The sequence below is a fragment of the Microtus ochrogaster genome, chromosome 5 (assembly GCF_000317375.1).
Source record: "Microtus ochrogaster isolate Prairie Vole_2 chromosome 5, MicOch1.0, whole genome shotgun sequence".
Classification (NCBI taxonomy): Eukaryota; Metazoa; Chordata; class Mammalia; order Rodentia; family Cricetidae; genus Microtus; species Microtus ochrogaster.
In genome coordinates this window covers 83,179,025-83,189,649 of record NC_022012.1, presented here as the reverse complement: position 1 = coordinate 83,189,649, position 10,625 = coordinate 83,179,025, and the positions used below count along the sequence as shown (strand labels likewise).

At 46.0% G+C, this 10,625-nt stretch overlaps 1 protein-coding gene across 1 annotated transcript in view; it reads right to left on the bottom strand.

Annotated features, from left to right (window-relative positions):
* Window positions 1-9,442, bottom strand: part of Prss46p — an 11,204-nt gene extending 1,762 nt beyond the window's left edge. Inside the window, exons 1-4 of the mRNA XM_005348002.2 lie at window positions 9,358-9,442; window positions 6,395-6,572; window positions 5,999-6,258; window positions 4,730-4,893 (exon numbers count right to left, since the gene is read on the bottom strand). Coding sequence (XP_005348059.1) covers window positions 4,730-4,893; window positions 5,999-6,258; window positions 6,395-6,572; window positions 9,358-9,442 — 687 coding nt within the window. The remainder of the gene's footprint in view (window positions 1-4,729; window positions 4,894-5,998; window positions 6,259-6,394; window positions 6,573-9,357) is intronic.
* Between the last annotated feature and the right edge of the window lie 1,183 nt (window positions 9,443-10,625).

Here is a 10,625-nt window from a genome sequence, read left to right as displayed (position 1 = left end):
GAGTCTTAGGAGTCAGCTTGCTCTAGAGATCCCATGCCCACACTATCTGAGGCTGGAATTATACGCAGCATTTGCAGGTTCCAGGATTTGAATGAACCCTGGTCCTCACAGTTATGCAGCAAGTACTTTAACCTCTGAGCCATTGCCCTATTAAAACAAAACAAAACAAAACAACCCAGCATTTAAATTGCATGCATAAGAGTACAGGAAAGTAAAGACTTCTTGAAGCCCCAAACTTGAATGGGGAGTGGGAATCCAGAAAGTCAGGAGAGCCCAGGGGCTAGCTTTGGGTTCAAAGCCTGTATCAAGTCCTGTAAAAGCAAGTTTCAAGTTCAGAGCCTCGTTCACAGATTCACGAGACCAAAGTACAACTTAGAGCCTTCCTTGCCATCATCCAGAGGAGCTATATGGACTTTTCGGAGAAAGGAGAGAAAATTGGAAGCATCAATGTGGGGGCAGATTTGACCAAGCAGACAAATAGATTCCAAGGCTTACCATGATAGAAACAGGCTATGCACTGCCATATAGGAAAGGCAGCCAAGGGGACAGCTGGGAGCCCGTAGCCTGATGAATGCATGTGAGGGGACTTGGTACTTGCTACTGCGGGTGAAGAAACTGGTTCTGGGGACAGAAGAGAATGAAGCTGAATCACAGCACAAACTCCAGAGCAAAACTCTAAACATAAAAAGCAAAAAAGATAAAGCTAAGTAAAGACATACAGAGCCATATATTTAAGTCTTGAAATAAAACACATTTTTAAAAGAGGTTTTAATAGGCTGGAGAGATGACTCCTAGGTTATAAGAATGTACTGCTCTTCCAGAGGATCCAAGTTTTCCCAGAACCCATATTGGGGGCTCACAGCTGCCTGTAACTCTAGTTCCCAGGGATCGACACCTCCGGCCTCCATGAGAACCAACAGCCATATGGACAAACCCACACACAGACAACACACACACATAACTGAAAATAAAAATGAAATCTTTTTCAAAAAGAATCTTCATAATCCTGCAATCCTGAAGAGGAATATGTTCACACTAATGACATCTAAATAGAGACCATTCAGGAAGTAAAGGACACCAAATACTGTTGAAAATAGATTAGAAATTAAAACGGGACATTTGGGGATAGGAACGTAGCTCAATTGGGAGAATGCACAAGGACCTGGGTCTGATCTCCATCATCACATGAACATGGTAGCGTTCTTATAATCCCAGCCCTCAGAATCATGAAGAGGAGAAGTTCAATGTCATCCTCAAATACATAGAGTTCAAGGCTAGTCTGGGCCACATGGATCCCTTCTCCAACAGATATAAACCACCATGTCCCGAGAAGAATATAGGATGCTCTGGTTATGTAGGACAATTTTGTTTCTATAGATTAAACTGTATAAGAACACTAAATATTCTCCAAAGACACAAACATCTTTAAGGACATGCATTAAACAGAAGGGAGCAGACAGATGCCCATAACAGGAAAAACAAAGGAGAAAATCAAGCCTTAGCAATTTTTAGTACAGGAGTCCTTGCTAGAGGTCTAGAGGAAAACAGACATGTGCAGAGAGACACTAGAAGACAAGCAGACAGACATCTATTATATGTGGATACTTCCTTTTCGTATCAAAATATTTTTGGTATATATATTTAAATAAGTATATATACTTATATAATAAGTATAATATAAATATATATTTCAATGGAAAAACAAAAGTTAACCTTAAAATATGTTACAATGGAAACAAAATTTAAATCTATAATAAGACATAGAAGCACAGAATGCCACATATTGCAAAACCCATAAGATGTGGCCTAAATGTTGCAAATTTTACTTAGGGACTGCAAGAAGTTTTAGCATCAAACAGAAGAAGGAAAATAAATTGTTCATTAACATTGACAATTATTTGTCCATGAATGTTAGGCTCAAAACACTTGAAAAGGATAGTAAGGACAATTGATGTATTAGAAAGCAAAGAATTCATTAAACTGGGAAATGAAGCTGGTGGGGGGATGATACACACAATAGCCCTGAGGTTTGAGTAAGAATAGAGAAGAGAATCAATACCTAGAAAATGTTTTCACCCAGAACCTTAAGACTCTTTACGACTTCTATTTTGTGGATTTAAATCTGGTCGAGGTGAAATACTTCTAAGAAAATGCAATTGATTTAGTTTAATTTAAAAAGGGACAGGGGGGTGGCTGGAGAGATGGCTCAATGGTTAAGAGCATCCCAGCAACCACATGGTGGCTCACAACCATCTGTAAGGAGGTCTGGCACCCTCTTCTGGCCTTCAGGCATACACACAGAATATTGTATACATAATAAATAAATAAATATTTTTTTTTTAAAAAAAAGGGACAGAGGATCAGTGGGGTGAAAGCACTCACAGCCAAGCCTGAGGACCTGAGTTCAATCCCCGGGGAGGGAACCAACTCCCACAGCTGCTCTTTGTGTACCATAGCATCCACGCTCCCACCACACACAAATAAATAAATAAATGTAATTAAAATGTTAAGATTGCAGAGTGATAGGAAATTGACTAACCCAATAACTATGTGTGAAACAACTTAAAACATTGTCTAAGAACAATCCTGCAACAGAAAACATGTCTGTCTGTCCTCCTGGAAACGCCAATCCAACCTTCAAGGAGGAGGTAATTTCTGATTCCAAACATGAACGCATTATTTCCCAGTGAAGTATATGTAGTTCTCATGCTAGAATTTAACAAAGAGAGTGACTTATTCTAAACACTTAAAAAAAAAAAAAAAGGAGAGATTTGCCAGGCAGTGGTGGCACATGCCTTAAATCCTAGCACTTGAAGGCAGAGGCAGGTGGATCTCCGTGAGTTTGAGGCCAGCCTGGTCTACAAGAGCTAGTTCCAGGACAGTTAGGATTGTTGCACAGAGAAAGCTGGTCTCAACCACCCCCCCCCAAAGAGAAAGAAAGAGAGAGAGTTATTTTATTTTATGTATATGTGTATTTTGCTTGCATGTTTGTCTGTGCACTGTATGTGTTCCTGGTGCCCTTGGAGATCAGAAGTGGGTGCCAGACTCCCTAGAACTGGAGTTATGGACGATTGTCAGCCACCATGTGGGTGCTGTGAACAAACCAGGGTTCTCTGTTAGCACCAGTGTTCTTACCCATTAAGCCATTCTTGAAACTTCTTAAACTGAAGCCTGGCCTCACTGGGGTTAAAAAGGTTCACGGTTTATTCTATGTGACAATTGCTTGTTCCCTGAGATCAGAACCATTCCTGGACTTGTCTGCAACCTAGAACCCAGCAATGTTTGTTGGATGTAAGAAAATTAAACCCAACTAGCTGTTTTTCTAGAATGTCGAGAAATCTAGATAATGTTTTCAGGTACAAAAGCAGGTTTTAAAGGCAGAGCCTACATTGTCACTTCGCTTAGACTTGTGGGTAAACTTTCCAGTGTCCTTTGATGCAGTTGTAATGCATTCATTTCTTTTCACAGAAGTCCTTTCAGGCATCACAACTACTTTTTAACTTACATAATTTTAGGCTTATAAACCTTTGGGTCAAGAGATACTTATCTCTTTTCTTGTAAACAAATGTGTTTCACATAAAGAACCCTGTTGTCTCTCAGAGGAGTTCTGTCTTTTTAAATTCAGCAGAATCGGGACTTCAGGAGGAAAATTAAAACATATTCTCAAGAAGATATGAATCTGGGGGATGGGGAGATTGCTCAGCGGTTAAGAGCATTTGTCACTATTTCAGAGGACCCAGGTTCAGTTCCCAGTGCCCATCTAGAGGCTCACAGACATCTACAACAGCACTTCCAGGGGATCCAGTGCCTTTTCTGGCCTTTACAAACACCAGGTATGCATACAGTACATAGACATATATGCGGGTGAAACACCTATATACACAATACAAATAAAATATTTTAAATAAAAAATAAAGTATGCATTTCATAAACAATATTGACTAGAAGAAGTAACTGGCTGAAGCTTACAGAATGCTAGCATTTCTGCAAAACTATCTGCCAGTGCCTGACCCAGATCTGCAGGCATGTGGCTGATATTCAGGAGCATTAAGATGGCTTATAGAATTGGGCGTGGTGGCTTTAATCCCTCCACTCCAGCATGCAAAGGCAGGTAGATCTCTGTAAGCTTAAAGTGGGTCTGGTCTAAATGGTGAGTTCCAGGCCAGCTAGGGCCACTTAGTGGGATCCTCTCTAAAGAATAAGAATAAAAAATAAACACAAAGAACTGTCTATAGCAGAGACAAAGCCAGCTCACCCCTGCGCTGTTTTGAATGAGAATACCCCCAAAGGCTCACATTTGAATACTCCCTTTGGAAGGACTAAGAGGTGTGGCCTTAGAGGAAGTGTGGTACAGGGGCGGGCACTTAGGCTTCAAAAGCCTCCCACAATCCTTAGTGTGTGTTCTGCTCCTCTTTGTGATTCTGGATGGGAACCCTCAGCTTTGGCTTCAGAGACCAGCCTGCCTGCCTACTGCCATGCTCCCTGCAGGGATAGAGATGGACTACAATCCCCCTAGAACCACAAACCCCAAATAAACTCCTTTTTCTGTAAATTGCCCCATCATGGTGCTGTATCACAGTCATAGCTAACTAACTAATACATCTTATTTTTTTTCCATACCGGAAAATGGAAACTCAGACTTTTGTACTGGGCCTCTGATGGTCACATGTAAAGGCAAACATGACCCCATACTACCTGCCCCCCGCTCCATCTGCACATTATTCCACACCTGACAAGTGTCCAGGCCCCATTCCGAACTTGTACACAGCATGTCGTTTTCAATGAACTTCTTCTGGTTCTTCTGCAGGAGGAACTGGTACCGGTGATTGCAGATTTCGTTGTTCACGATCCTGGCAGCCAAACCCTGGACATGGTAGGGGGTGTTCGGAGCCCCTGCAGAGAGAAAGATCTGGGCATGACCTCAACTTCGGAACCTAGTTCCAACTCAGGGTCAATCACATCTGTGCATGCGAGAGGCAGGGTCATGTCCGGAGGTGTTTGTTCATAAAAGCTACAGTTCGTTGCCTGGCTTTCAAAAATGTCCCCACTCGTTAAGAAAATTAAGCCAAGAACTGAGGGTGGCATGCATCTTTAATCCCAGCACTTGGAAGGCAGAGGCAGGTGGATCTCTGAGTTTGAGGCCAGCCTGGTCTATAGAGTGAGTTCCAGGACAGCCAGGGATATGTAAAAAAAAAAATCCTTCCTCAAATAAACAAACAAAAACAAACAACAACAAAAACAAAAACATAAAACAAAGCAAAAACTAAGTGAAAATCTCCCAGGGGTGTGGAATGAAAGCCAGGTATGAGTGAGAACGAGGAGATATTTCCCAACCACTCAAGAATAAGTTCCTTCTTATTCTGTGGGAATAAGACTTGGCACACTGCTCCTGGGAAAGGGGGCAAGACCCTAGAGCCTAGATGCAGCAGCTGCTGCCTTCTGAAAGGTTGGCGGGACTCCAGACAGCACCGGCAGGGCTGCCTCTCTGACTAGAAAGGCCACCTCAGTGTAATGCATCAGAACATATCACGGTCAAAGCCCTCAGCGTACCTGCAGACACAGATCCCTATGAATAGCCAAAGATTTCATTTCCTGCTATGCTGGAGGCTGAGGACTTGGTGTAAGACCTAACTTAACTTTGGGGGTTGGTGAGATGACTTAGCAAGTACATCAAGCCTGATGACCTTGGCTTGAGTCCCCAAAACCCACAGGATAGATAAAGGTTGACCTCTGACCTTCAGGTACGCACTATGGCACTTGGACTATCACACACATACACATAAATAAGTAAACAAACAAAAAATTAAATGATTTTAACTTTGGAAAGCAAGGTTCTCCCAGGCCTCTTGTTTCTCTGCTTGAGCACTGTGTATCTCTTTGGGCATATGAATGTGCTCAGGAAATGACTGCACAGAGTAGAGGAAGAAGGGAGTGGGTGACCCCAGGACAGTGTCCTGCAGGGTCAGGTGTCTCAAGACCCCTGCTCTATTGTACTCACCGTTAGTCTTTTCTTTTCCCCACCCGACGACCCAACACATGGTGCCTATGGTTGGCCTGAAATTGATGGTGGGGAGGCAGATTGGCTGGACGACGGGAGACCAGGGGACAGGGTACTTGAGCTTCAGGATGGCGATGTCGTAAGACATGTGATTGTTGAACTTTTCGTGAATCACAATGTTAGTGAGCAGGAGCTCCGAGCTGTTGTCCGGGAGGTTCTGGACGCCCACCTTCACGGTGTAGTTAGCCGGGTCCTTGGATCTGCAGGCCCAGAGAAGAAGCAGCTCACCAGCAGTAAGGCCACGAATGGCTAGAGAGTCCGAGGATACCCAGGCTCATGTCCTCTAGTTCCAGAGCCCCAGGCCTGAAAGCAAGGACCCCAGACCAAGATGCTGACCTTTGCAGGCAGTGTGCAGCTGTAAGGATCCAGTTGTGGTGAATGAGGGAGCCGCTGCAGACGTACAGCCCCAGGAACAGAATGCTTACTTGCCATGGCCACCTGCCCACCTCCACCAGCTTCCCGTTTACCACCTTGCAGGATATGTTGGTCTGACCACAGGACCAGAACCAGGGCCCTGAAGAAAGAAGTGGAGAGAAGGATGCAAAGGGTCACCCTCGCCCTGCAGGCCAAGGCAGACTGTCAAGGCGTCTCTCAGCAGTGACCCTAGCAGCCCCTGCCATCTGCACAAGTCAGGGCCTGAAGCTACTGCCTCAAAAACGGGCAACCACAAACCCAGAGGCACTAGGTGGTCCCCATTATAGAGAAAGCCCCCAATAATGGAGGTCAGACAACACGTCTGACCAATGCTGTGAGCCATCACCCTATGCCTCATCCCTGCCCATAGTTTGCCCATATGGCTTGGGGAGGAAGAGAGAACCTAGAGGGGTAAGATAGTTAGCTAAGGGCAAGGAAGATTCCTGTTGGTTGTCTCTAAAAATACATGGACAGCGATGTTTTATTGTCCAACTACAGCCACGTGCTGGGATTAAAGGTGTGTGTCATCATACCTGGCTCTCGGGTATTTTCTTATAACACAAAGCTAATGCACAGACCACTTGTGATGTTTGAGTTAATTCACACCATGTGTCCCTGGCTCCCGCTACTGTCCACTGTAGATGGCCTGTTCTCTTGCTTAGATTCCCGTGGGTGGAATGGTCTTCCTCTCAGCTACCCGCCCTCCCTCTGCAGGATCCTCTCTCAGCCACCGGCCCTCTGCAGGGATCCTCAGCTACAGGGATCCTCAAGCACTGCAGTACCCCCAAGTCTCCACAGAGTCTTCCTTCCTCTTTGCTCAGCTTATCTCCTCCATCCCTTCCCCATGCCTGTCTCCTGTTTCCCTTATCCCTGCCCCTGGTCCAGAGAACCGCATTTCTGGACTTTCTAATATACCATGGTGAATTCATGGTCACCTTTTGTTGCTGCTGTTGTTTCTTCTTTACAGCTACTGTGGTGGTTTTAAGGAGAATGCCCCCCCCCCCCGTAGGTTCATAAACTTAAATGCTTTTCAAAGTTGGTACTTTTCGAGAAGGATTAGGAGGTGTGGCCTGTTGAAGGAAGTATGTCACTGGGGGTGAGCTTTGAGGGTTCAGAAGCCCACACCAGGCCCAGTCTCTGCCTGCAAGTCAAGGGTCAGATGTGAGCTCTCAGCTACTGCTCCAGCACCATGCCTGTCTGTGGCCATGCTTCCCACAATGCTGATAACAGACTAACCCTCGAAAACTAAGCAAGCCCCCAATTACATGCTCCCTTTGATAAGTTGCCTTGGTCATGGTGTTTCATCACAGCAACAGAACAGTAACTAAGGCCTTTTTACTTCTATACCTGTCTGTCCCAGTCAAGACTGATCAACATTGGTAGACAGGAGAGGGCTTTCTTAAGTGTGCCCTTTCCTTCCTCATAAAGCTGCAACCACAGAGAGAGCCAAGACTCCCCAAAAGAGCTCCGCCATGCCCACAGTGACAACTCTGGGGGCAAGGTTGACCCTTCTCTCCAGGGTTCCCCACCCTCTGTAAGATTCTTGGGTCTCAAAGAACAGCTCTTTCCAGATCTTGTGCCTTGGACAGCACTGATCCTACCCTTCCTCTTAACCTTGTACAGGACTCGTAGGATTCAGCCTGAAAATGCCAACACCAGATCCCAGCACCAAGGAGGGAGCCTGAGGGGTTGTTTTCACATTTCATCATTATTTTTATCTCTGTGTGCATGTCTGTGTATGGATATGTGTTTATGAATCCTTGGGGGCTAGAGTTGTAGGCAGTCGTGAGCTGCCACAGATGGGGGCGCTGGGAATTAAACTCGAGTCCTCTGGAAGAACAGCACACCCTCTTAACCCCTGAGTCACCTCTCTAGCTGTGATGGCTTATTAATAGGTGCAGTGTGCTGCAGATCAGCCTTGCCCCAGGCACAATGATGCCCTTCCGTATGTAGCAGACACTCGGGGATGCAGACAGAGTCCACTACAGACCTTGGTACCCTCTCTGAAGTTCTAGATGCTAGGCACCATCACTTACAAACAGGATCCTGCTACTCTTTTCCATGTTCATAGATGGCCACCAGTTATAATGACTTTGAGGACTCCATTCCTGTAAGATCATAGCCGACTCGCGCCTCCTCACCAGAGGCACAGTAGTTAGCACCCATGCTGTGTCTAAGGCTGCTCATATCCTAACCACCCCCAAAACATCACTAATACTTGACAGGAGTACAGTGAAGTTCAGGCCAGAGGACTGCTCACTTCCTCATTGAGTCGCTCACTTAACAATGCACTAGTCCAGGAAAAAGGGTGTCACACAGTGATGAAAGAAGGCAGGACCCAAGTTGGGGGATATAGTTCCCGTTTCCAGTTATCAACGTACAGTCAGCAGGCAACTTGAGGTAGGGCTCCCATCACAAAAACGACCTTTCTCAGGAAAAGCCTGGACATCCTCTGCCACCCGAATATTCTCAGTCCCAAAGCATCTATTGAGAACTGTTTTTGAGTTCTGATTCTAACGCTCACAAACTGTTAAAGCTGTGTGAAACAGAGACCCCTATAGACTGTCTCACCAGGGGACACTCAGACAGCAGTCACTGTCACAAGTCCTGAGACTCCCAGACAAGCTCGTCCCTCCAGGGATGTCAGTTTGTTTCCCGTTTTTTGTTCCTTCATCTGTTGTGGTCATCCGGCAAACAAACTGGCTCCATACTGAACGGGTCATATGGGTCCCAAAAGGTCACAGCCCATGGCCATGGCAACAGTCGACTGAGGATGTACCCTTCCCAGTTCTGAAAGGCAGAGACCCTGCAGCCGTGAGGACAGCTGATGTAGACACCAGGCTGTCAGATCCCTCCGTCCCTCCTTCCCTCCATCCAGGCCTTACCTTCCACATAGGGCAGATTCTCAAATCTGACAGAAGAAAGAGGATGTGGGAGAAGACCCTGAGGATCCACTGACCCACACGCCATGGCAAGGAGAAGCCCAGCTCTTACCGTTCCTTAGAACGAGACAGAGTGTCTCCATGGTGCAAGGATTCTAGAATTCAGTTGTTTCTGCCTTGGGTTTGGGGCTCACCCTGCTGAAGCAGCCTCAGGAGCTTGCCACAGCCATGAAGGGAGGCGATCAGAAACGTCCCTAGAACAGGGATTCTGGGGCTCTGCGCTGAGCCTGCAATCATGCCTGGCCCGTTACAACGTCTGCAGAGCCCAGCTCTCAGCAACGGCCTTGATGGTGCCCTCACACCTAGCTCTGAGCCTGTGATCTTGTCCCTTGGCTGGCTCCTGGCAGCACCTTGTGGTAGCCTTTGATGCTCCCCTAGTGTTCATCTCAGCCGCCTCTGAGGAGCCCCTAGAGCTGTGGGAACCAAGACTTCTTCCCACAGCATAGACTGCTGTGAGAGTTGGTTTTGCTCTCAGGTATTTTCAAAACAGAGCAGGTCCTGGGAGTGTGTAGGGTGGGGCCTGGCCTGAGGCTTCTGGAGAAGCAGCAATTTGCAGACTTCCAGAATACATGGTGTCTAGGATCTCCTCCTCACCTCTCCACCCGAGGTACCCAGTGTTGCTGAAGGCACGGAGTGGCACACTTTCACCGCTGCTGAGGGAGATGACCTGGCATGTCTACTGTATAGAGAACTATGTAGTAAAGCAGACGTGTGGAAGCCACAACTGAACCTTCGCCCCTGGAAAGAGTCTAGAGGTGCCCAGAGGACGAGACTTGACAGGCGGCTTCGGGAAGCCTTCACGGACACTGTCCACCTGCTGTCTCAGAGAATGGAAACCCAGCAACTCCGAGCACTGAGCGGTCTACGGCTTCACGCTGACAGAAAGGGCTCAGAAATGAAGTGCACCTGCTGTGTGATGTCAGAAACAAGCAAATCAAACTTTTTTCTTGTGGTAGAAAACGCAGGAAATGGTGACTCCTATAGTCAGATGTCCTCAACATAGCAGAAAGATATTCAAAGTGGAGAGAGAACTCCAAAACAGAGAAACTCTTTGCCTCTGTGAAAAATATTTATTTTTAAAAAGATTTATTTTATTTTAGCATGTTTGCATGAATGTGTGTGTGTGTGTATATATATATAAATTATATATATATACACATACATATATACACTACACACACATACACACATGCACACACATATATTGCATG